General features: G+C 34.4%; 1 protein-coding gene across 1 annotated transcript; it reads right to left on the reverse strand.

Moving 5' to 3' along the window:
- Window positions 1–324: 324 nt before the first annotated feature.
- On the reverse strand, window positions 325–22,493 carry LOC122015620 (protein EXPORTIN 1A-like). Its single transcript, XM_042572609.1, has 32 exons — window positions 22,238–22,493; window positions 21,752–21,868; window positions 18,745–18,837; window positions 18,580–18,651; window positions 18,182–18,289; window positions 18,032–18,114; window positions 15,181–15,319; window positions 15,006–15,074; window positions 14,726–14,803; window positions 14,342–14,404; window positions 14,192–14,236; window positions 13,702–13,809; window positions 13,519–13,620; window positions 12,894–13,097; window positions 12,444–12,503; window positions 11,515–11,625; window positions 10,863–10,960; window positions 10,679–10,787; window positions 8,769–8,834; window positions 7,026–7,124; window positions 6,861–6,941; window positions 6,690–6,779; window positions 5,060–5,145; window positions 4,817–4,897; window positions 4,525–4,707; window positions 3,318–3,384; window positions 3,129–3,239; window positions 2,928–3,035; window positions 2,705–2,842; window positions 2,507–2,644; window positions 2,310–2,414; window positions 325–933 (listed from the first exon to the last, which is right to left on the reverse strand). The coding sequence occupies exons 1-32, from the start codon at window positions 22,331–22,333 to the stop codon at window positions 811–813; spliced, it is 3,231 nt and encodes a 1,076-aa protein (XP_042428543.1). The 5' UTR covers window positions 22,334–22,493; the 3' UTR covers window positions 325–810.
- Between the last annotated feature and the right edge of the window lie 5,323 nt (window positions 22,494–27,816).

Consider the following 27,816-nt stretch of genomic DNA (forward strand, 5'->3'; position numbering starts at 1 on the left):
TGGGCCGGATTAATCGATAAACCAATTGGGCCTCTTGTTTTGGGCTTACGAAGCCCGATCTATTAGTTGAAATAAGTATTCATTATTTACTCCAACAAAATTCCTCATCAACTAGAGTCGATCCGAAAAGAACAACTGGACCATGAGATTGCCCGGTGTGAATTCAAACCATCGTACAACGAACCGGGTACAATTATTCATTACTACTGCATTTTGAGTACGAAGAGTTGAAATATTGAAGTATTGTATTTGTTAGGTTAGTTTACAATAAATTTAAGAGTACTAGCTATGATTGATGGATTTGTTTACAATTAAGAAACGAGATTAAAGAAGTCACATTGAAATGATGTATTGATATTTCTACATTAATAAAATGACAGGGTTGCTCCAACTAAAATGAACAATAAAAACGTATTTAAAAAGCACCAGAAAATACACTAAGAAGTAAACTACTAATCACTGGGTCACAAAGGACCAATAAAGAAAAGTATCATAATAGATTATCAACAAACCAAAAGATTGCTCACACATCTAAAAGCCTAAACACACTATTGTCACTGTAATATTATGGTTTTCGTCGATGAGATTACTTTCTGCCGGAAGCTGCTTCCACTTCAACCAAACATCAGTAAAGTATCACCAGCAGTCAGAACAGCTCCAATGACAGACAGCGGCTAGATCCTTTCGCATCGATTGGATAAGCAAGAATAGCATAATTGAAATCTGAAACGGCAAGTAATATCCCAACAGATCAGCCGGGAACACAAGAAAAAGCCACAGAAACAGCTCTGCAATGGAAGTCATCGAGCACTATAGATCCACCATCTCATCCTGTAGCTCGCTGGGAGCTATTAGCCCAGGAATTGACAGCATCCTCTGGCGTTCCACTTCTCTCTGTGCTGCAGCTTCTTCCGCATAAAGATCTTTGTTGTCCTGTGAAAAAAAATAAATCGTGGTTAAGTTTGGTTGCCAAAACTATGAATACTACAATACTAATACAGGAAAATGCAAATGAGACACCTTTTATCACATTGTTTGGCCATCATCATTAATCCATGTTTATCTTAACTAATTGGAGTCGGAAGCATATATTTTATCGCCAATTAACTAAGCAACTATGTATTACTAGCCCGGTGCATGAAGCTCCCGCTATGCGGGGTCAAAGCAACAACTTTACCGTTGCGTCAAGGCTCTCCTTCTCTCTTATTTTATTATCTATTGCAACTAATCTCTATTTTCATTAGCAGATCCATACATTTATCTTAGCAATTTCAGTCAAATAATTCGTCTACAATTTCTGTATAATACAAGTTTAACTATAATAGTTTTAAGCGAATGATATTATCTAACTTCTAAGCAAATAATTATTTGAAATATATATATAGATAAAGTAGGATAGCATTTTAAATTACATAACAGTACTAGTTTATTTCCCTGATTAATCCTCAAAGAGTTAATCGGGCAAGTCTCCTAAACCATCCTGCAACCACATTGTCTAAGGCCAGCTCAGTTGGAAGATCAAATCAAACCAATCAAGCTAGTTGGAATGACTTAGCACAGTTATCAAACTAATCTATCAATCATTTTCTCATTGATTTCCAAAAGCTTCTGCATTTTTGAATAATTTGTGACCAAATAACAAATTTAAAAGCTAAGGCCATTTTATGTCAAAATTAAATTGTAGGTATACAGCAAGTGTCAGGTTTAAGTCTCTATCTTCTTATATTGTACAAGATGAATTTGCTGTCGAACATAAACTTTTTTGATGTATCTTATTGTCAACGAGAAAAGGATTGAGAAAACAGTTACAATGAATAGATGAAATTCCAAGAAAAGATTTGTAGAGGGACTCACAGTTCAGCAAGAATGATACTTTTCGTTTCTGAAAATGAGAATGGGATATTGATGACGATATTAACGATAAAACAGAGTATTTTGGAACAGAAGGGAATCTTGGAGTCTCATGTAAATTTCATGTGTCCTAAGGCTAAGAAAAAATTTACGTTCAGCCCAACTCTATTGATTAGGACGTTGAAAACTTAGAAAAGAGACATGAATGGTGGTTGTATCACTACTTTTCTAGTGATACAACTTTACATAAAATTCAATAGGTGGAAAAGATCCATTATTAGCCTCAAAGAGATTATGGAACCAACATATTCCATGATGATGAACTATCTATCCTCTATTTAACTTTACTGAGATAGCTATTAAGTGCATAAGAGATTAAGCAAAAACCTTTGACAGAAATTTAAACTAATCTGCAGGTGAATAGATGTGTATGGCCCAATACCCATAATTTGCATTACCTGGGCAGAGAACTCCTTTGACTGTACAAGAAAATCTCGTATATGGTTCTTAAAGGTTGGAAGATCACTTTTTGACTCAAATAGTACACCAACAAATTGTTTAATCTGAAACAGATAAAAAACAACCACCTGAATATTTAACAAAGTTCAAAAAAAAGGGGACTATAGTAACATGAGGATGAGGATGTTATCCTTACCTCTGCTGCATTCATGTTTGGAAAAGATGATGCTAATAATTTTATAGTGTAATCTTGAACATAAATTGTATTGTTCGGGTATGGATATGCTACTGTAGAAACATCCCACAGGGGCTCTGTAATTGCACCAGAATCGACCTGCATGTGAACAGAACTAAGAACAAGGCCAACAAAGGCAAAAATATCTTCACTTCTTACCAAACAAAACAAACGCTGAAGCACCAAGACATGTAATTTAAAGCCAGGCTTGTGGAAAGTATCCGTCAAGACAGCAAAGATTTCTTGGTTAATCGTCAAAATATAGTTTCTATAGAATTGGTTGCAAAACTCAGAAACCTGCAAAAAAAACATTAGGAACACTCATGAACACAAAAGAAAGGGGGGAAAAGAAAGATGGTTAAATCTGAATTTTCAGCCAAACCTGGAAATTTTTCAACAACTCCAACAAAAGACTGAGACCAGTTTCAGCAATATTTCTTTCAGTATGTCTGAAAGCCCACATGATAGAATCCATCACAAGTTTCAATTGCTGGAGAGGATAGGAAAAAAATTAAAAATATATGGCGGACTGCTGAGTGCATTTAAATTGCAATTGATTTTTCTTGTAGTAAATAGCCATTACCTGGTCTGAGAGTTGAATTAAAGCTTGAAAACAATGTGTGCCAATTGCACGCAATAAAGAAAAGAACTTGAGACGATGCTCTGGATAGTCCTCAAAATTCTTTGTGATCATCTAGAATAGAGATACCAAGGCTAGCAAAAGGAATATCCATCAAAACTTCAAAAAACTTAGCAGTGAAACAATATTTACCTCAAGGGTGCACTGAAAAACAGCCTCAAATATGCGAGGTACGTACTCCATCATTGCACCTTTGTATCTACAGGAATCAAGTATGAAATAATTACAAAAGTAGAGCAAACATGTAACAACATACTGAAGACAAACTGTCACTCCAATGTGTGGCAAAACCAAAATATCTGCTATATCCAAAATTAAATACAGAAATTTAGCTCTTGAATGTTAAACTTTTTAACAAATGCACAAAATTATCATCCATAAACTATGTTATTACATCATGAGACCTGCAATGTTGCACAATGCACAATTAACTTGAATGCCACTCGTCCTAAAGTGATGAGCCAGTACATTAAATTATCTTAAAGAAAAAAAAACAATGCTAATATGATCAAGCATTTGGACAGATACAGAATGCCAGAAAAGTAAAGGGAAGTTAATTATTTAACAGGAAAAAAATGAATGAACAGCATCCCAAATAAACATTACCACCATGTATCATTCTAGAGCAGATTATTTGAACTTTCAGCTGGAAGAGAATTTGCTAAAGATTGCAGAGACACCGTACTCGAAAATGCACATGTGCACTTATACAACAGCAAATGTTGATCACATACAGGTCGCTGGTATTACTTTATGTTTTTCAGGGAGTGTCACGCAAAAAATGTTTGAGAAAACAGAAACAATTGGGTGCACTATGAGTTCAGGCACTCAGGGATCACTAGAAAGAAGGAATAGAATGTTTGTATGGCCAACATTACATCTACAAAAAGAGGCCAGATGCTTTGAATGTACAAAATAACCCACATGCAATCAAAATGTCCATATGGATGGCATTCATTATATATGAAAGAGACACTATCTTTCAAATATTTATTTGTATAAGAACAAATTAATTCTACCAAAGGGATGAGTGCCGCATTTGTTCAGCAAAAAAAAAAAAAGAGTGAATGTTGAATGATCAAAGTTGAAACAGAAAAGGGGGAAAAAATGAGATGAAAATTGCTATTAGCATTTAAAATTTAAGCAACATAAATGCATGCTATAATGACGAGTATGAGTAAATACACATGGTAAATAATAGAGAACAGACGGTCACAAAAGATACTTCAGATTATAATAGATTTCAACCTTTCTTGCAAATGAAACTTCCTCAAGATAACCCTTCAACAGAAACAAATGAAGTTGAATGCAGGATAGAAAATGTAGAACTCATGCATACTTATTTATAATTGTTGAAAAGAGCGACAAGACTTCAGACTCCCTGGCATCTGGCAAATTCCTAGCATAGTCACCAAGGATTGGGTCCATCATTGGTGGTACAAACTGCTTTCCGATATGTGGCTGATCTTCAGCTTTGTCAATAAATGTCTCGATCAACTTTAGTGTCTCTCTCTTTACAGATCTGCCAGTATAGGTATAGAGACGAGAATAACAGTAAGGTATAGGTTTAGAGAGGAAAATAACAGTAATAGAATAAATAAACAGGTAAGTAATGGAATTTTCATTCAGACCTTAGAAGCTTCACAAAAGATGTTTTTGAAGCAAAAGGTCCTCCTTCAGCAATACTACTTGAAATTAGCTCACTATACATCCTGCATTGAAGAAGAAACATAATTTATCACATTAAAGGTATTAAATGGAGAAAATGGAGGGACGATGTAATAGCATTGGATAATAGTAGTTCAATCCTCCTCTTTGTTTAAAATTTCTAAATAGAAAGTCTAGATCGCTACAAATGAGGAAGAATAACATACCGGTATACAGTAAGCATGTCCAAGAATATTAAAGATATTTGAGGGAAGAAATAAGAACCAAGAGAATTAGCAACACTTGTATTTGTCTGCAAGGAATTACCAAGATACTAATTAGTAGCCATAACAAATCAATTGCTTTCATACAATTAATAATCATAATTATAACAGTTATAACAGAAACAGTCAACTACACAATAATCATCCAACATCCAATAAATAAGCAAGAACTTCTAAAATAGTAAATCAGTAATAGAAATCAGTTAAATAAAATATTCTTAAATGTAATGAAAAGAGTAAAAAACAACAAATAGCATCCTCACAAGAATTTAAAGAAGGAAAAGGATCCTCAGCCGAAACATGAATTTGAATATTTGGTAATACATGACAAATGGTATGGGTATCAAAGTTCAAGAAAGGATCAATACTTAGCATTCCCCTAGCCTACCAGTAAAGTAGTGGTCTGACATAATAAAAAGAGTTGCATAACATTATATTGCTAGTCAACAGAAGTGGGACCTAAGTGAGGATCAATACAAAATTGTCAAACCAAGATAGAGAGAAACATGAGACAATAACTACACACTTGAAGTCATGCAGTTCAGTGAATGTTACCCTTATCCCACTAAGTGGGGTCAGCTATATGGATCATTCTATACCATTGGACTTTATCCGCTACTATATCATCATTTATATTTAAATAAATTTTATCTTGTTTCATTATTGTTAACCAAAAAAACTAAAAATGGCGAAGGGGAGCTTTGGTGCAACGGTAAAGTTGTTGCTTTGTGATCAAAAGGTCACGGGTTTGAATCCTGAAAACAGCCTCTTGCAAAAAACAGGATAAGGCCGCGTACAATGGATCCTTCCCCGGGACCCTGCATAACGGGAGCTTCGTGCACCGGGCTGCCCTTTTTTTCATTATTGTTAACCAAGTCATTTTAGATATTCTTCTTTCTCGTTTGATGTACATATTTGTCATAGTTTCACGTCGTCTAACTAAAGCATTTATTGACCATCTAAGTACATGTTTGTACCATCTTAAACGTGTCTCTCGGAATTTTCATTTTTTATCCCGTCCATCCTCGTATGTCCTGCAAAGTTTTACCCCAAAAAACAATGTTGCCCTTTTCATTTACATGTAAAAGTTGCCTTCACTTTGTGCAATTTTTAGAAGCAAACCTACAAACCCAACATTCCAATATAAAAATAAGATAACAATTAAAGAACACATAATCAAAATGTATGGGCTGTGCACTACTCTGACATTCAGCAAGTATGAAAATCAAATCATGAAAATAAGACATGAAATAATTTTTGGCACACCTAAAACTAAACCCCTTTCTACTTGAAAAACAAAATTTGTACCTACAAAAGGCTACAAATACAAACCAAGAAAAAGCAGCAGATTGAATTCAAAACGGCACAGGTGTATTCATCGGAAAGATAAATATGAACATCAAATCCCAATGGATATGGTTATGGATAAGATTCTCACACAAAAGTTGTGTTATAAAATCAATCACAAAATATATAAAAATATTATGGAACAAAAACACTAAAAACATATTAACTCTGATTTAAAAAGTCAACATACAAGCCAGCCATTGGCAAGCAATGTCAAAAGAGATACCTGCATTATATTAAGAACCGATCTTATAATTTCTTGGTCTTTCAGGATATCGACACTTTGTCTGGCTTGTCCAATTATTTCAGCCCATTTCTACAAAATCACACAAGAGGCACATTTTATTATGTTATAACTGAGCATACGACAATGTAAAACTAAGACCACGGTATGTACTCGATTTGGAAGATCCATTAATCTTCTCAAATACTCGTCTCTCTTAACAGAATCAGGTTCTGCTTGAATCATTTGACCAACCTGCATTTGTGAAATTGAACCTCCAAATTTCAGATGGCAATGTCTAAATGAGAAAATGCTCCATGACTTTAAATATTTGCTTACAGATTCATAGAAAGAGTGAATCTGGTGAGGCTGAAGATCCACGATTGTACTTGGAAGACCAGTAAGAAGTTCCAATACAAAAGGCTCCTTCTCTCCCAGCTGCATCATCAAAGAACATGTTGCCCATAAGTGACTGAAAGAAAATACCGTTTGCCAATGGAGTTCTGTTTCCACGTTGAACCAATTATTCTTATTCATTCAGTAAAAGATCAAAGAATCCAAAGGTCACATGGAAAGAAATCAGCACAAACCATTTTTGCCACTAAAAGTTAGCACAACTACATGCATTAACACTGTTTTCGTGACTGATAATGAGGCTTAAAACTGTCACAAAATCTGAATGCGACAAAATGTGATCTGTAGTCCTCACTCTTACACGACCAAAGACCTAGAACATTGCATGCTTGAGGGCCAACAAATTATGTAGGAAACTACAGCCTTATTAAAACTGTTTCCGACTCCAACACTCGCAAAAAATCATGGTAATGTATGACAAAGACAGAAGGCCACGTATCACAATAATAAAGAAATATACAATCATGTTAATACACAAATCACCATGCAATATTAAGAAACAAACAATTTAACCACTTAATGGTAATTTTTTTATATTTCCATAATATTAAGATTAACCCTCTGTTTACTCCGAAAGATGGAACAGAGAAGGAAAAAAATTCATGGTGGAAAAAACATCCGTAGGGAATGGTAAGAGAAAGGAAAAAAGAAAAGAAAAAAAAATGAGGGAAAGGGAAAAGAAAAAAAATAACCGCGAAGGCGAACTCACGCACGCAGGGATGCTAGCACTGCCACCCGCCGCCTCACGCTGAATCGCTGACTGCGATGGCGATGGGTCACTGCCCATTGCAGTGCGAGACCTAGTTGCGACTCTTGCGATTTGGGTTTGAGAAATTCGAATGGACATGGGAATCAGTTGAGAGGGAGGAAATTGTTTTTCGCGATAAAAAATGATAAAAAACTGAGCCATGGATGGATTTGTAAATCCGTCTGCCCATCTTGTAAACAAAAGAAAGGAAAATAATTCATCCTTTTTTACGAAATAAACAAGGGAAAGTTTTCCACCGTGGAAATCTTTCCACATTTTTTATTTCCATCATTCCAAGTAAACGGAGCTTAAGTGTTGTCTTAACACGAATTGTCATAGTGAAAACCTCATGCAAGAGAGCACACATTAGACACAAAAAGATCTTGTCACTAATCCTACAAACAAAGGGGATGTTGAATGACACATTAATTATGGTACCATATCAAAAATGGATATTGTTACTACTCGTAACATGACCAACTACCAACTAAAGAAACTAAGAAAAACAAAATTCGACGATAATATCCTCAAGAGACACTAGAAGCAGAATGCACTGACTCAAACAGTCCCTGCAAATTGGGATGACTAGAAGTAGAATGCACTATAACTCAAATAGTCCTTGCGAATTGTGATGACTAGAAGTAGATATTTACATTGTATGATCAATCAAATGAACTTGAAGCCATAGAATCATTATAATAATCAAAAACAAAAATTGAGAGACAATCCTTGTGAACTGGGATGACTAGAAGTAGATATTTTGTATGATCAATCAAATGAAATTGAAGCCATAGAATCATTATAAATAATCAAAAACAAAAATTGAATGACAAGATGTCAACCATTCAAGGAGACAAATGGAAGGGAAGTACAACTTTGAGCTAAAAATAACAATTATAATTTAAGCAAACATAACTTGCCTGAATAATCACAAATCTACGCTTGCATTTCTGGACAATTTTAAGAAAAGTATCACAAGCCATGTCCTGCAATGAGATAAAAGTCAGCTGTCTAAGAAAGCAAACTTCATGGAGCACAAGAAATTCTGTGAATAAGTACTCAGTTTAGGAAAGCATTTGTGGCACAACTCCACAACTATCACAATCAATACACCTGCCTATAGCATGTTTAGTAGTTGAGAGTTGGTACTTTGGCACGACCTAACCAAAACCAGGTATTCTGTATCATTTCGGTGACTGATTAATGAAATTCTACTACTGCAAATTGTGCACTAAAGGCAAGGAAAATAAATGGACAAAATAAAACAAGTATAATTAACACTGAAGCCTCAGAAAGCCAATTAAGCCTAACCAGTACAACATCAAATATCTGAAAACCATTTGACTGAATTTAAACATCATTGATCTCAAGTCCATACTTTACAAATTAGAGGTATATATATTACATACTAGTACTCCAAATCAATTAGGTGTAGTTTCAATACATGATAAAATGAATAAAAAATAAATTGACATGGTATGGACATGCTCAAAGACACCGAATAAATCCTATAATTAAAAGAATTGTATATATTAAAGTGGAGAGTGTAGAGGGAGTTCCAAGAAAATATCAGCCAATATGATGATCAATGATTAATTAATTTGAATATCAGTAGTAATATAGTAAAGAATAATAAGATTCATGTAGCTGACCTAATAAAAGTGGGGCAACCTCAAATAGATGGGACACCCATAGTTAGACGATGATGATAACCATCATCTAGTTTCAATGTGGTGACATTTACTTGTATAACTTTGCACCTATGCAAAACATTGTAAAACTTAATGATACATCTTCCTCCCCTACTTGACTGAGTCGAGTTCCTCTTGGTGGGGGAAGATGATGTGGCTATGGTTTTTTCAAAAGGTTGGTTAGATTTAGTTGGGACTTGGTTAATTTCTTAAAGGTTGTTTAAATTTATTTGGGAGTTTGTTAAGATCTTTAAAGGAATATTTCAACTGAGAAATTGATTAAAAAAAAATAGATAACTAAGTCACAATTTTCACGATCTCATTACCAATTTATAAAAGGGGTTACAATCCCTTATATTGGATCATCTTTGAATAATTTCCCTCTCAGTAAAAGTTGAGTTGTTCTTCATGTTATATGAGTTTAGGAAGGCATAAAGTTATGAGAGACATGAATCAAGGATTAGAAGAAATACAAGATCGTCACCTAAATCTTTGATTCAAAAGCGATAATGAAGATATACTTTCATCCTTGTAATTCCTATGACAACACCCTTGGTAATGATGGTATTGAGGGTTGTCTCACCGAAGATGAATACCATGGAAACAGGAATGTAACACTGAAAAGGAATGCCACAGAACCGGTGATATGACAAAGGAGGAAACCACTGCTTCTAGGGAACATGATAAAGACATGCTGGCAAGTTTAGTAGCGTGCAACAAGTAGATGATACAAGTTTGACATGAGCAGGACCCGCTGAATCCTCTCTAAAAACAAAGAATAGAAAGAAAAGGAGGACGAGGCTGTCACCCTAGAGGTGACAAGGACTATATAGAAAGACAAACTAGAGAATAGATCAATTAGTCCTGCTTTGATACTAATGTTACTTTGGTAAAAATATTATGGTTAATCCCTTATATAGTACCATCTATATATATGTAATTTTAAATCTCTATGATTTGTATATTTACAAATAGGAGCTTAATTATTTACAATTTGATCTCAAACAATGGCTACAATGATTTTAAGATGACCAACATGTTTTAAAAGCGAAGGAAGAAACTTATAATTATTAACACCTCCCATTATGTTGTGACTGAGTAGAAAAAGCTTACTCATAAACCGAAACAAAGTCAATCACCTGTACTCCTGGGTGAGTTTCGTGCATAAATTCAAACAATTTATTCACAACTGTTTTCAGAAACTTCCAATGAGCCCTAAGAAATCTTGGATATTGTCCAACAACATACCTAAAATACAGTGGATTAGATTATAAATATGAAGAAGATGTAACCAATCAACCATAGACAAAGTATTTTACTCACATAATGTTACTTGCAATCACCGCTTTGTTGTCTTTTCCTTTGGTTATTTCACAAAGATTCAGCAAATCACGAATGACCAAAACTAGAAACCTATTTTCCTGGCATCATAAGAAACATTGAAAGAAATAAATTCAGTTGGTTCATGATAACCAGGAGAAAATATTTGACGCTATCATACAATCCAGTTTAAAAGACAAGATGCCAATTGTCAAATATGCAAGTTTTCCAAACAATCATGATACTGAAGAGAAAAATTAAGATCATAAGTAGCTTCACGCATCCAATTCCAAATACCAGATTGTGAAATTGACCTTTGGGGGAAAAAAGAGTGAATTCTAATCAAAGTATTTGTCACAATGGTTTCTTAACCTAAAAATCTTAATCAACTATTCAATATCAATTACCAGAATATAAACCTTTTAGATTTAACCCTAACAATACACCATATTGTATTGGTCACAAGGACTGCCAACCAATGGAAATGAACACAGAGCTTAGGAATATACAGTTCACAATCAAGAGTATCAAACTATGTGATTGTTGATACTAACCAAGTAGTAAATTTCACAAAAGAAAACAACACAATGAAACAAGGGTTTATTTCTAAATTCAAATCGTTCAAAAAAGTCGAGTATAATCATAGAAAGAGTACCTGCTCCTCCATCATTGAACCAGATATTGATCCAATGGCCCAGCATAATGCATTTAAGTTGTTCCAAGACCATTCTTCCCCACTCAATTGCTTGTTTAGCTTCTTCAACATCTAAGATGAAAGAAAATACATCTCTAGAGTAAATTGCTGATAAAAAGTGGAATAGGAACATAAACAACAGGTTATAAAAAACAGAAACAAGGAAAAGATTAAATATAAACAAACCCCTCTATAACAAAAAAATTTAGCACTTTTTTACAGCAAAGCTAAGCTAATTATAAAAACTATCTGCGCTTGAAAAAAAAAAATGCTCCCACTTTGAAGAAGCACAAGAATAGCAAGCTCTCAACAAAGGTTTGTCCAGGTCCTTCCAGAGAAGCTGATGAGTCTCTGAAGTCTGAACTAGCTGCTCAGTCTCTCCTCTTCTTTCCCCACATCATATGCAAGCAAAGACCATTGTGTGAAGCCCCAACTTAAAGTACATCTTATTCATATGCAAATTCAGAAATAGGGCCCCAGATTAGCATTCATTAATAACTAAAATGAAAAACATATCTTGCCAGCACTTCTGAGATCGATTGTCCATAACAACTTGCTAAAAAATCATTTTATGATGATTCAACAAAGTAACATGACATAATAAATCAAACGGATATCAAAATTATACCTTTTTCAAATGTATGGGTAAGTCCATGTAAAACTTGATGCGAGGATCAATACATTAAAATTTCAACTAAGCCTGGTTCATTTACTAATATCTCTTGAACCTTTCAGTAGAAAATGTCATAGTAACAAACTTTGAGAAAAAGAAAATATATAGACAAACAAAACACTAAGGAAGACGACCATTGCCAAAAAAAATAAAAGCCATATGTCAAACTTACAACATTTACAGGTATGAACAAATGAAAACAATCAATGAGATGTACCTGCTGTTCTGTGTCTTCATGATCAAGGTGTGACAAATATATTAGTGTTTCCCTCATGATCTACACCAGCAGTGAAGAATTAGTGTCAAGTTTATAAATAAATAAATGTAAAAATGAAAATAAAGAAACATAAATATACATAACTTACTATGGTATAACTTTTTCTAGAGCAAGTTTGCACTTTATAAATACCTCAATGGCTTGAGTCAGTTATTCAAAATGATTAACAAAACCATAAAAAAATTGTCATAACAAGGACCCAATGTTTCTTTCACAAAAGTTATTCAGAGTAAAATAATCAGAACTCTTTCAAACGACCTGAGCAGGCAATTAAAATTTCACATCCAAAAAAGGTTTTAAAAATCAATAGATTGAATATAGAAAGCACAAAATAATTGAAAAAAAAATGAATGGTTGCTATTTCAGAAAGGGAATGCAGCACAAGCATACCTTATATTGAACAAGGACATCATTATCTTTCATAGTTTCCCGAACTATATTGCCATTTTCATCTTCAACTATTAAAACTTCTTCTGGTTTAGCCATACGACAAATCATGAGTGTCCTTAACTTAGACAACGGAGCTGAATAAAGTTGTCTCCTTTGAAGAACTGGTGAACTAAGACCATCAACGATCTCCGGAATCATTCTTGCCTGAAGAAATGATATAAGCACAAAGTAAAAAAAACAACATTTTCAGAAAACAACATATCTCAAGCAGCATGCAAAAAGAAAAATTCAAATGACAGAGAACATTCCCGGCTAACAAGGAAATCACAGCTACTATTGGTTATTACTTTCTAGCGGTTGCAATGGATAAATTTCATAAAGAATGACGAATAGGATGTGTGAGATTCAAAATCACACATGACCTAGCTCAATAGCATCCACTAGGATACTTTCCCAGAAATAGCACTCCAGCTAACAAATTAGTCGCAGCACAAAATAAATACTAGTTGCAAGCAAAGAAGAAAGTATAGTATTAAATACAGAATTAATTTCTTAGCTTCAAGGAATATTGGCCTAGATGTATCAATAAAAATTATGATTAAATTGCGACTGCTATAAAGGATACCTGAAGTTGCATCAGACCACCAGAAGTAACAGCAGTGTTTTCCAAGTTTTGATGTGATTCAAACAGTTCTAAAACCAGCAAATTCCAATAGTCCATGCAAACCTGCACAATGTAGAAGAAAATTTGATCACCAAAGCTAATTAGCAATGCACACAGTAGCTATAAATGGGGAAAAAAACATACCTTGAAGACTTCTGTATCGTCTACATATGAGATACCAATAAGATATTCAAGACCCAACAACAATGTGGCTCTATTTTCTAGTGTAGATTCCAGAATGCGGATGTGAGACTGCAAAGGTAAAGATGCCCAATAAAATTAATATGCTGTGTCAATATCCATCTGTTAACTGACAACGACAAGAACTTAGATTGAGATTGAAAACCAAAACTCAGTGATAATACAGCATTGGTAATAGATTCAAGCGTGTGAATGCAGATTATAAGGCAAAATGGCAACAAAAAACAACATTGACATTGTAAAATGTTTCAAAATGTGTCTAAGTGAAAAATATTGCAACAAGAATTAACTAATATTTTCTCAATCGCTAGACATGCTACTACCGCATGCAACATATTAAACAAAAAACTACCATCATAATTCCTGCTTGAAGTATATGCAAATTCAGATGCAACAATTTGTTTCTAGAAGTAAAAGAAGATGAAAAACTTGCCTTGTAAAACGAAGCAAAAAATAAAGCAAGGTTTTGGATAAATGCCTACAAAAGGAGCAAAGTGTTAGCATAGTACACTGGTGTAGTACAACGAAACAAATAGTTTTAGTGGGAATTCCATTGGCAACTACCAAAAAAATGTAGAATTACCTGCTCTTCACTTGAACCATTTGTATAAGCTTCAGGAAAATTTGTAGCAGGTAGAATAACAGTCTACAAAAGCAATAGAAAGTTTCACTACATGAGCACAAAGAAGACAGGCAAGTAGAGCCCAAGAAATTCTAAGACAATCTTTTTGGATAAAACTTTCCCAGTTTTTTATTTCTCTTTTAATGAAAAAAGTGTTTATAACAATTTTTTCATGTAGCATAAGATCAAGCATCCATTGTATATTGAAAAATAAATTTTTTTGTATAAAGAAGTAAAAAAGATAATGACAAGATTTTTTATTTTCCAAATTTTGTAAAACAAAAAGCAGAAAAATTTACGAGAAGCAAACACACTCTCATGCATATACAAATTAAAAAAAATTACCTGCAATTGTATCATGAAGATGCTATACATCTTTGCATACTGCAAATCATAAAATTCACCAAACTGAAGTGCAGCAACCTGCAATGTAGCAGAAGTAAGATGCATTAAGCTTCTATGGTGGAGGCAAATACTTGTGGTTTATAGCACATTGGACACCAAACATATTTCAGTGTGTGCAAGATCAAACATAACACAGAACATATATATAATCTCCAAATTTAAAATAAAGCACCAAATCAAACTCAAGGTTAATACTCAAGTAGTAACATGGAGCACATACCTCCGTCAAGCACTGAAGTGCAGGGTTCCGGTATGATGTAACAGGAAATAATTTCAGAAGTATCTCCAACTAAGTATAGAGTGAAAAATAAATGCTCAGCAAAACTTTACGGAGATTAGTTTTTCATGGTGAATCAAATTAAGGAAAAGATGAGAACAGTGAGCGAAGTGCAAACCAGCGGAGACTCAAATATGTAACCAAGTGGAATCCACGATAAAAAAGCATTAAGTGTATCCAATGTGGCCCTGATAAGTTCTGTTCTTTGTGATGCTGACAGTACGTATAAGCATAACTCATGAATGAGTTGAAATTCACTGTTCAGAAGAGATAACAAACTTAAGAAGTTTGAATTTAATGGATAAGTAGAAAGAGCTGAAGAAAAAATCACAAAATATAAGGTAATTATTTATGATGCAATAGACTGGAAAATGATTGCAGAACATAGCAACAGCATTCAAATTTCAAGAAATCACAAAACCTTTTCTCAAATCCTGAACAGGAAAAAGCAACTGAAAGAAAAACTGCCTGTACATCGCTAAACTAATGTGATCATTGTTGGAGCAAAACAATAAGCATCCAACAAAAAACATCAACTAATTCAGAAATCTCAATAGAAGACATGGGAAATCAATTTCTAAAACAATCCTTCTTGTGGATATTTTTCGTAAGGCATAGTTCTGTGTGTGACAATTAGGCAAATCAAAAGGTGGTTCTTCCACATCCCAGTCATCATGATTCCATACTTGAAACAACCAATCAATGATGATTCATTATTTTCAAAACGAATAGCAGGAACTTTATAAAATTTCACTTGCCTCGTTCTGGTGATCATTGTATGAATTTTAAAGGAAAAGAACCTCATGTTCAGCATGTCTAACTAATGTTGGTTTGAAAGGTTCACGAAGTCTACGTTTATTCACAGAAAGGATTTTTCAATGTTTGGTGCAATAGAAAATTATGGTCAACCAGTGAATATTTCTTTTGTTAGTAGGTATTTTCTGAAGAAAATGAATTCCTTTGGAAAAGAGTAGCAGTCATTTTCCTTAGTCATCCACAAATCATTCGCCTATCAATAAGCACATCTCAATATGCTAATATTCACCCTAATTCATGCAGACTCATCAATTAAGGAAAGGCTGATCTGACCAGATAGGCCAAGAAGACCACACAATTCAGTTGGTCTGGGCAGGTCGAGTGGTTTGAGCTACTTAAGCGAACCAGCAGGGTGAACTAGTTAGGACAAGGGTGGGGTTTAGGCTAGTATGTTGAAATGGGTCGATCCATCCATGTGAACTGATCAGTCAAGATAACTCGCCACTCTAGATGGGCCAGTTATGTTCATCTGTTCCCAATCATCTCGATTTTGAGAAGGGCAAATTATATTTCCTTGTATATACCAAATACAAGAAAATATTTTTCATAATATTTAGTAACATATTCAATCAGCAAAAAATAATTTATTTTCCTAGAAAATATTTTTCCTAAAGATATTTTTCACAGAAATTATTTTGCTGAAAATAAGCATACCCTAAGATAAATAGTGCAGTGGTTGAACAATTTTACATTGAAATATTTTCCTTTCAACAAGTTAAGCGATTTGAAGAAGAGACAATATTAGTATAGCTCGTCCATTTCTAGATCTTTAAATATTTTGGTTTCATTACCAAATAAGACCAGAATTTTCCCATTAGGTTTAATCAAGGAGATTAACTTTAAAAAAAGTGTTCGTTTCTTATGCCAAAGGAAAAATGTTTATTTACAATTAGCAAAACTAACAGATCAAACCAAGAAAAACTAAATAAAGCAATGATTATCCTCAAAACTAAAATCCTTAGCATTTATTGCTTCCAAGACTGAAGCGGAGACCTTCATTAAACCATGTTTACAAGAAAACTGCTTGCCTTCTATGATCTTCAACATTAATTAGATTATAATCAAACCACCTAGTAATGGCAATTTCATCAAAGCTTGCAATGCACTAAGAATTTGACCACGGGACTGAGAGAAAAAATATTAATTATTGCAATATCATAATAAAATCAACATGAGTCCAAGTAATAAAAAAATAAACAGACAACAGTACTAATTGAAATATGATACCTGAGGTATAAACAAGGTTTAAAATTTCGAGTCATGCCAAAGTTTCATTTTATAACTGGAACAATAAAATTCAGTATCGTGTAGTGCTGAAACAATTTTGGTACTTTTTAAATATAAATATATTAATTAAAAGATGCTTATTATTGAGTTATATTTGAGATGTTAAATGTTAAGTTCAAGTTTGGATTTGCTTATTGAGTATAAGTCAATTTAGGATTAGCTCAAGTCCACCAAGTAGATTAATTAGGCTTAAACGAGATTTAATTTGAATTTATTTTGGTCAGTTTAAAATTAAATCAAATTTATATATATAATAATTTTAATTCATAGCAGTATTTTTTATAAGGTTAGAAATTTATTTTTTCCTCTGTGAATAAATGGAGGGGAAAAAATTAAGAAAGATTTTTTATTGTTTATCTTGTAGATGGATGGAGGAAAAAAATAAGCCACATTAAAGAGGTTTATTTTCCTCTCTATTTACCCTCGTGGACGAATGAAGAAGGAAAAAATTAACGATGGAGGAAAAAGAATTAATGGATTGGGGGGGGATTTGAATTAAATGTCTAAAAAATAAAAATTAATTTAAAAAAAAAAATAGAGGAAGTGGTGATGTCACGGAATCCTCCGCAGCCTCACGGAGTCGTGCCAGTGCCAATTGGTAGGCAGAACAGAAAATCCCGCCCGTGTCGATCGGCACAGCATTATACCATGGGTGTAACACAAATCCACTTCATCAAATATCAAGCAACTCAAGTTAATCAACTAATGGAAATATACAGGAGCTAAGAAAGTGATTGCTCAATCAAGTACAAGAAACAATAAGATATATTAACAACTCCTCCAAAAATATTAGAGCTTATGCATTAATGATAAAGAGCAAACAATAACAGAAACAATGTGAAAACACAATGAAACGCAATCAATACCTGTTCAAAGACTGCTTGAGCTCTTTTATTTTTAGTTGGGTCATCTCTCCCCTGGAGAAATCAAAGACTTCTTCACTCAATAGCTGTGAAACTAACAAACGTCAGTGAGAACTCTGAGAAACGGATCAAACAAAGGAAAGAAACAAATACCTTTAGTATAACCATGCAATTTTCACAGATGGTTTCACTGCTCTTTGCAGCTGAAACAAGATCAGGAATGAAACTTGACCATTTGGCTGGCCATTCATGCTTTAAGACCTAATTGACACAAAATGAATACAGTGGGCAAAAAATAGACAGTAATAGAGCCAAAGAAATCAAGATCAATGCCTTTATCAATCCCAATTTCCCAGAGTTGAAACAGAAAGAACACAAACAAAATAAGGAGATATCGTGTGTGTGAACACCATTGATGGCCAAAACACTCCGCCATAAAGAACAGGTATCTCTTCCCATTTGTAGTCTCACATGACTAAATGAAACCCTGCTTGAGAAACAACCCCAACCAACCAACACACACATACAACAAGTCAGACAAGTGGAATTACCTGCACTAATATAACATTAAGCTTATTGATGTAGAGCCTTTCCTTCCGAAAAGATGCTTCACTAGTAGAAAGCTGATCGTATGATAAACATGTTATAACACTATGAAACAACTAGTGCATCAATAACAATGAAAACAATATCAATGTAGATGGTGCCATAGATACCTGAACAATAACATTAGAGACATAATTTTTCATTCCATCACGTTGTTCAACTGGTAGTGCATTCCATCTATACTTGATGACACTTTCTAATACCTAGGCAGTAATTTAAAACAAAAAAGCATTAGTGGTTGCAAGTCTGAAGATGAATTAGTGGTAAAATTTTACATCAGAGAAAGAAAACCCAGGCATAAATTACAAGAACAAAAACTGTGCATTTCATTTATAATTGGAAAACCTTGAGCCAGGTTGAGGTCAATACCATTTGAACTTTGGTCTTAAGAGGGTGAGGAGAGTGATACCAGGCTCACTAATTCTTTAAAATTGATGACAGTCCAAAAAAGTTGATGATGAAAACTTATGGGTGAAAATCAAAAGAGCACCTCTTATGAGGGTGTGGTGCAGTGGTAAAGTATTCGAGAAGCAATAAGAGGAAAAAGTTAATGATGTCATAAGAATTGTTCACAAGTTTTACTATAAATGTTAACGAGTCAAGCTCAAACACTCAAGCTTATTTATTATACGCATGCACATAGAAAGATATATTGAAAATAGTTTTCTTGTGTTGCATTGAGTAGTATTAGAGTTAATGCTAGATTCGCTCTCAATACGAGTTCACTTCTCTTTGCAAGGGACCCATACCTAACACCAGACTTCAACTCTAACCCATCTTGCATGGATGAAAATTCACGTCAATTCTCCCTTCCTTACTCTCCCCCTACAACACAGACAAAACTGACGCCAGACATCTGGTGCATCTCGTTATCCTCTACAACACAATGAGAAGCAACAATTGCAACTTCTCCAACCCTCATATTGACCCTCCCAAGAGCCATCCCTAGCAATAGCAACGCCTACTCCCATCATCTCCAAAAAAACAAAACATCTCCTACTCCTTTGCCCCTACAAAACCCACTACCCCTGACACAAACATGAGTCATGTCTCTCAATCGCTTGCTCCACCATCACACCACAACTGCTCAAGTAGGGTTTGTCAATGAACAAGATGTTGATAAACAAACTCAGTATTTGGCTCAATGAAAGCTATTTATGTTTTTACAATAGTGTAAAATATATAAATAAAACAAATTTAAACACTAGTGAGCTCAATTGGTTAACATTCATAAACATCAATTTATGAACAAATGTATTAATTAACTTGTTTATGTCTATATCTCGATCTATTTTTTTCACATGCATAAAAAAAAAATTGTTCCCTATGAAATTTTATAATTTTAAATTAATTATAAATGTTAAAAATGATATAAATTTCATTTATTAAATCAATGTTTCAACTAAATATAAGGGGGAAAAATGCCTTAGTTGAGCTTGATAAAAAAAACTCAAATTTGGTTTGCCAAGCCTTTATCCTACTACGTGGGGATCATTAATAAGAAAATAAAAAAACTTGAACCAACTCAACTTGGCTTTACACCCCTACATTCAAGGATCTTGAGATTAGCACTCCATCGCTTGATTTTAGACGTGGTATAATGTCCCAATCTAAACACCTCCTTTGTTACTTTGCACAAGTCACAAGTATCACTTCTCTGCCACTTGCCCAACACTGATCAGCTGCCTACTCTTTTACCACTTTTCCTAGTTTAGCCCAGTCCTAGTTCAGCCCAGTTATCACCATGGCACTTATTTTGCTTAGCAACTTATTTAAACCTTAATTTTTAAAATAGAGAATAAGAATATATGAATCTACTGCAAACCATTTGATCCATCCTTCATCATTTTATATTGTCTTTGTCTCAGATTACACCCCTTCAATCCCAGTGTTTTCATCCTTAGCACCAATATTTCCTAACATCAAAACTATAGTGCAACTCAAAAGAGCATTCATGCTTTGTGTTTTATGATTAGTTGCATTGCCTTCTAATTAATCAGAAGAAGCAACTCGAAAGAAGAAAGGTGTCAATAAGGTTAATACTTAGTCCTCTAAGAATTCGAAGGAAAAAAATAACATACCTTATTGGAAAGTCGTCCAAAAAAAGAAAGTGATGAAGAAATTTGATTTCTCAAGAAATAAAGCAAAAGATGAAGATGAACGAGTTTCTCATTCATTGAAAAGGTCGACAAAGGAAAAGAAGATAATGAGGAAACCATGCACAACAAAGTTGACAAAACAATTGCTTCTTGTGCTTAGCGATGACAATATGGAAAGATGTTGAAATTCTTCTTGTTTTATAACATCTTCAGCAACTTAATTGTCCTATTTATCTATAGCATAAGAGATGTCCTTTAGAAGCTACTCACAAGGAAGAAATCAGTGCATGGCTTATTCCCTTTCTATATGCGGAAAAAGGCATCACTCCTATGCACAGGCTCGCTATTCACTTTCTAACCATTTCATTTTTTCCTATATATAAGTCCATTTCCTGAATCATTTGAAGCATGATTAACTGAGTTAGTACAGCACCACAATTTAATTCTTGAACAGCATTTACGAAAAATTATAAAAATTTCAGTGTGATATCCACACACTCACATAAGCTCAGTTACTATGGTTAAGCATTGAGGTTATAAATTCATAAAAAATGAACCCATCAAGATCCATATGAAATAAAATTTCTCAATAAAACAAGAGGAATGAACGGTTGTAAAGAAAACATAATTTATTGCAAAGCTGCACATGTCCTATAATGCATTAGGAGTAGAAATAAATATCCTTGATTCAAGGACTTCTTTCTCCTAGTTCTCCCTTTTAAATCTCTTAAATTAATTTTAGCCACTGTAGTCAATAATGCAATAGTTACAATCTGTGACACAACATGTTTGTCAATAATATGTCATGATTTATAGAGTTTAGGACGTATTAGCTGCTTAAATCCCACTATGTGCATCCTTTCTTATCTTAACCCTGTGACAAGCAAGTTGTTAAGATAGCATGTTCATATTTGACACGAGACTAAGACTCACAAATGAGCAAGTTGGAATCGCATCATTTTTATTATATTTTCATACTACATCATAGACAGATTAAATTAAACTGTTTCCAGCTTACCTGAAGTGCAAAAAACTTGGTATTCAAGCTTTGTGAATTTTGCAGAATGTGAACTACTTGCAGCCAAGTATCAGGGTTATTCTGTAATTCTCGCAACATCTGGTCGGCAGCTGACCTCTGTGCCAAATCAGAAGCCAAAAATTCAGTCTGGTTACCCATGAACTACTTATCAAATAAATAAACCACACAGCACGTAGTTCTATACAAGCTATAACTCTCCTAAACAACCCTTTTCAGGACAAAATTGGAGCCAACGAAAATAAACAATAGCCTCTCTTGATTTTCAAACAAACCAAACGCCTGGGAAAAAAAACATCCGGAACCTCTAGCAAACCACAACGCGAATCAACAAACCGAAAGAAAGACATGAGAGCCGCCCGAAAGCATCAAACACCGTCACCAAAAACCCTAACCGGACAAAAAAAACAACGAAAGGAAGAGACGAGGTAGAACAAAAAGAATGCCGGACGCAGCAGGAGGACTGACCTCCTCTTTGGAACCCGTGCCGTAGAAGGCGGACACAGTAGCGTCGAGGAGGGCCACATCGATCGGCTGGTTCAAGTCCCTGAACCTCTCGGCCATGGCGCCCTGCGATCGAGACAGAAAACTCTAGAAACTCTCACGGTGGCTCTGCGTTGTGGATTCAATTCAAACTTCCCCTTCCTGTAAGAACCCTCTCGCATCCCTCCGCTTCTTCCGTTTTATAGCTGTTCTTATTTAGCTTGGATGTGACGCTAAGAAATTAATAGGTAGAAAAAAAATTGTTATGGGAACGCTGACGGGGTTTGGGCTTTGGGTTTTGGGGCGGCAAATAAGGGCTCGGGTTATGTCACTAATAACTAAAACGCCACGGAAATTGTGACTTGGGAGGGAACTGAAGTAGTATATAACCCTCGCAAGGGGCACGCTGGTCATTTCGTTCATTCCAATTTTTGAGGGATGCACATTTTTGACAATTTACTCAATCCCATCTTTTATTTTTAATATTATCAGATCAACCAAAATCTCATCTTAATTTATATATATATATATATATATTCTAATTAAGTATAGATTAATCATAACATAAGTGGTCTGATTCAACTTATTAATTTATTAAAATTAGGGTTCAATCCTTACAGGTTCAAGGAGGTATCCTATCGTTCATTATTGTCCCAAGTCATTTTTTTGTATGATTCAAATATCTAACCTTTTAAATCAATTAATTTTAAAAATAATTAACTCAGTTCTATAAAAATTATTCATTGATGATGGTAATTAAGAAATCCGCGGATAAAAGGGTCTTATTTAAAGAATAGTCAAATGAAATCTTTTTATAAAAAACATCAAATAATATTTATCATAATTTTTATTTCAAGAATACCGTTATAATGTTAATGATTTTATTCTAATTAAAATTAATATAAATAAAGTACTATAATATTAAAATATTTTTTAATAACTTCATAAAAATTATTTAAATTCCATCCATATTATTTTAACTTCAAAACCACTTTAAAATTTTTATAGCAATTATTAATATTGTATTAGCTACTGCAAAAATTATAACAGCTAACAAAAGTTTTTAAAATTATTTTAATCAAGTTAAAATGATTTTAATAGAGTTTAATTTTTTTACAAATTAATAAAGAATTTATTAATATAATAATATTCTCCGTATAATAATTTTAATTAGAATAAAATATTATATTTTATCACATTGAAACAACTACAAGATAGCTCTATAGTTTCTAATAATTAGTTTTAGCTACAACTAAAATAATTTCCTTTTATAGAAAATAATGGAGCATCCATTTGAATGATCTATAAAAAAATATCATTATTATCGACTGAATATTTCATCGGTATTCCATCGATATTTGACATTACCGACGGAATTCATGGTATCATGAGTAATTTGGTCGGTAATTCAATTTACCGACGGAATAGTATTTCCGTCGGTACTCCTCGATAGAATTATATTTTCCGTTGATAAAGCACTGACTGAATATTCCCTCCGTCGGCAAAAAATAAACGGTAGATAATGGATAACGGAGCTTATTTGGGTAATCACATATATTTTTGTAGTGTGAATAGTTAAACATTGGGCCTTTTAATGAAAATAACTATCAAGTCGTTTGAATCATTTAAATTAAAGTAGTTGATTCATATAAGAATATTGTTGTTAATAAATATGAGATCGATTTTGGATATGAAATATTCAAGTGATTACCTCAACCCCTTTTTACTTACATTATTATTACTAAACGAAACTATCATAATTTACCTCGCTTGAGGATTTTACCATTTTACTATAAGTATTTGAACACTATAATTCTAATGTTTTTTAAAAGTTTTTTTTTTGATGGATATAAAATAACTTTAATTCTGTTAAATTCATATTATTGCAAAATTTTCTCTTTTTTTTATAACCTTTAGCTGCCTTGTTAAACTCATTAAGATTGACTTTCAATAATTTTATGGGCGAGGGACATGATGTGGATGGTAAATAATAAGATAATATACTCATATAATAAGAGTTCGATTTTCTTATCGATTATATCAAACATTCTACAATGCTCGAACTACTAATGGTATGCGCTATCACGTCATAACATATTTATACTTTTCAAATTTATTTGGTTGCTAGTCTATAAGATTAGTCGTTCATTTTAGGATTAGTCGAATGATAAAACTAAATACAGTTAAAATAACTAAATTTTTTATCTCAGGAGTTAGAAAGGAGAAGTTATCGCTAATAAAAATCATTACAAAAAATTATGTTAATTTTATTTAAGGATAATATTTAACATTTATCGCGTGTATAAAATTTATATTAGTAGGTATTTTTTAAACCATATTAATATTTATTCCTGTCTAGGAACGTTAATGAGTGAACCATCGATGAATTGGTGTGGATATCAACTTGGTCATCGATCCCTTAACGACAACAAAGATGGATTAAGAGATTCATCGAGCCTTAACATAAGAGGATGAAATAAATAGGGTTAAATGACAGCCAAATTTTCCTCGACACAGCCACGCTCAAGTTATATAACAGAGAAGAAGAACAACAGTAACTAGGATTTTAACGTGTGCGTCTACCTATACCCGTATGGACAAATCACCTTTTATAAGACAATGGTTGACATTTTCCCTGTGTCCCAAGATTCACACTATTATCTTTTTCCTAAAATAATCTAAGATTTATATTATTATTATTCTTTTCCTAAAATAATATAAGATTTGTGTGATTGTCATTCTTTTCTTGAATAATCTAAGATTCAGTATCACGGTATCAAAAAGATAAGCGTCTAAAGAGATAGGGTGCTACGGAGTCGGGGAGCGGAGGAGTTAGGAGATGGCAAGGAGTCAAGCACTACGAAGTTGGGGCATAACGGAGTTAGGGTCAACCCAATTTCTCCCGACTTGGACCGCCACATCAATAGGGCTACCAACATCATTTATCCATGTGACATCCTTTGATTACCCCCAGATAACAAGTTTTCTCTTCAAATCTAATCAAATGAGGCGTAAGTTTGACTGACTGAACTATGGTGTGTCAAAATGGGATCATTCCAGCTACCTCTATTGCTATAACAATATTGCAAATCCTTTGTGTATTTCTGAAGAGAGTACGCATTAAATATCAGCATGTCTCTGCTAATATTATCTTTAAATGCAATCACTCCTTTTAAACATACCAGTTACATCATCTGCCTCGATTATTTAGCCCAAAATGTGCGTATCTCTGAGGTTGTCTCACATTCACGTGATATGACTCGTAGCATAAAAGACTAGACGTTCTGTACCAGGTAATGATTAATCAAATTTGATTTGTTCCATGCACTTGATGCTTCAGTTGAAGATTCATCTCACTCATGTAACAATAGATATTCAACGACCCTGGTTGATCAAACTAGAATATATTAGGTCAGATAAGGATGCCCTTACCCTTAACCTTGCATTCGCTACTTCTGCGTCTATCGTTCTTCATCTACGTCCTCTTTAAACTTTCGATGTCTTCTCGTTCAATAAGTTATTTATGTTAGGACCGATTTATAGCTAGAGGAGGGGTGAATAGCTCATTGCGTTCATTATCTTGCTTCGTGGTGATGATGATATGCAGCGGAATGAAACATGAAACACACTTACAACGCTAACACGAAGGATTTACTATATCCACATCAAGATGAGGTGACTAATCCAAGAATCCACACACACGAGCACTCTTCACTAAGAAAGAAACTCCTTCTCAGTACTATCGGAGGTGGAGAAACCTCTTACAATACCCACACAAGCATACAACTCAACGCAAGAAAAAAAATACATAGAACATAAATGAAAAACCTTCTTCTTGCTCTCTTGTTTCTTGTAGATACCTCTTGAACCTTGGAAGTGCAACAATACTTGTCTCCAAGAGCTTCCAAGAACTGGCGAAAAGTAGTCGGAGAAGTCATGTAAAGATCGGGAGAATCCTTGTGAAGAAGAAAGCGTGCAATGGCTTTATACTTGGCGTTTCCAAGGCTTCCAATCGATTGCCACGTGAGATCCACATCATCGCAGTCGTCCATCGCTCGCTACCTACGCAACGGTCATATCCCAATCGATCGGTCAATTGATTGTGGAGGCTTGAATCGATCGGTCGATCGATTCTGAGCACCTCTGTGCTCTTGCTGGAAAACTCTGAATCGATCGACTGATAGATTTATCTTTCACTCATCCACGCGAGAAATCCAGCCCTAATCGATCGCCCGATCGATTAGCGGTACCCAATCATTCAGCCGATCAATTGGGGACCCTTCTATGCTCGTGATAAAAACTCTCAATCGATCAGCTGATTGATTGGGCTTGGTTCAATTTGATCACTTGATCAAATTGACCAACCCTAGCTCATCCGTATCAAGTCTAGGGCTCCCAAACGCAATATTCAGTCAACCGTGACCTGTTGAGACTTCTCATACCTAGCATCCGGTCAACATTGACCTGCTGGGACTTTTCTACCAAGTATCCGGTCAAACCGTTAACCCACTGGACTTTTCTTCTCGTGCCAAGTGTTCGATCAACCTTGACCCACTTGAACTTACCGTCTCGTGCCAAGTATACGGTCCTCCATGACCCACTTTGACTTCCTTCCACCATCTATCCGGTCATCCTTGACCCATCTAAATTTTCTTGTGCCAAGTATCCAGTCACTTCTTTGACCTACTTGGGCTTCCCATCACCAGGTGTCCGATTAACCTTGGCCCAACTAGATTTCCACGTGCCTAGCTTCACTCACCGGGTCTTTCCATCTGCCTAGTTTCACTCATAAGGATTTTTCATCTGCCTGACTTTACTCACCAAGACTTCCTACTGTCCGGTTTCACTCACCAGAACTTTCACCTAACTTCACTCACTAGGATTTTCACCTGGCTTCACTCACTAGAATTTTTTCACTACCCCGCTTAACTCACTAGGACTTTCACTACTAAATGTCCAGTCAACACTAATCCACTTGGATTTTCGTTTTCGCCAACATTCCTGTTGGACTTGTCTTTGCCTAACCTCAAGTTAGGACTTTTCCAGTCAAATATCCAGTCAACCTTAACCTACTTGACTCTTCTTCATATCAAACTAGTCAAACTTTGACCAGAGGAGAATTGCATCAATAATCTCCCCAATTGAACGATTGCACCTGCAATCTCCATATATTGTCAAACATCGAAACCAAAATATCAAAACTCAGGCTTGAGCCAACTCAAACTTAGTCAACTTAGTCAACCTTGACCTAGGAATATTGCACTAACAATCTCCCCCTTTTTGATGTTTGACAATACCTTTAAGTTAGGTTGATCCCATAGCCTCAAATTCTTCTTCATACCAAAGCATGAATTAGGGTTTCCTTCATTCTCTCCCTTTCCTAGAGAGCAAACTCCCTCTTTAGGTAATGAAGGCCTAACTTAAACCCTACATTCTCCCCCTTTGGGACATATCAAAAACTCTTCATCTGAATAGTTACTCATACATTGTTCACAACTTCAATCGTTATTCACAACACCACAATGAAGGTCTCATACCCTTCATTGTCTTCAATGCTCACTCTT

The sequence above is a fragment of the Zingiber officinale genome, chromosome 8B (assembly GCF_018446385.1).
Source record: "Zingiber officinale cultivar Zhangliang chromosome 8B, Zo_v1.1, whole genome shotgun sequence".
In the NCBI taxonomy this organism is placed as follows: Eukaryota; Viridiplantae; Streptophyta; class Magnoliopsida; order Zingiberales; family Zingiberaceae; genus Zingiber; species Zingiber officinale.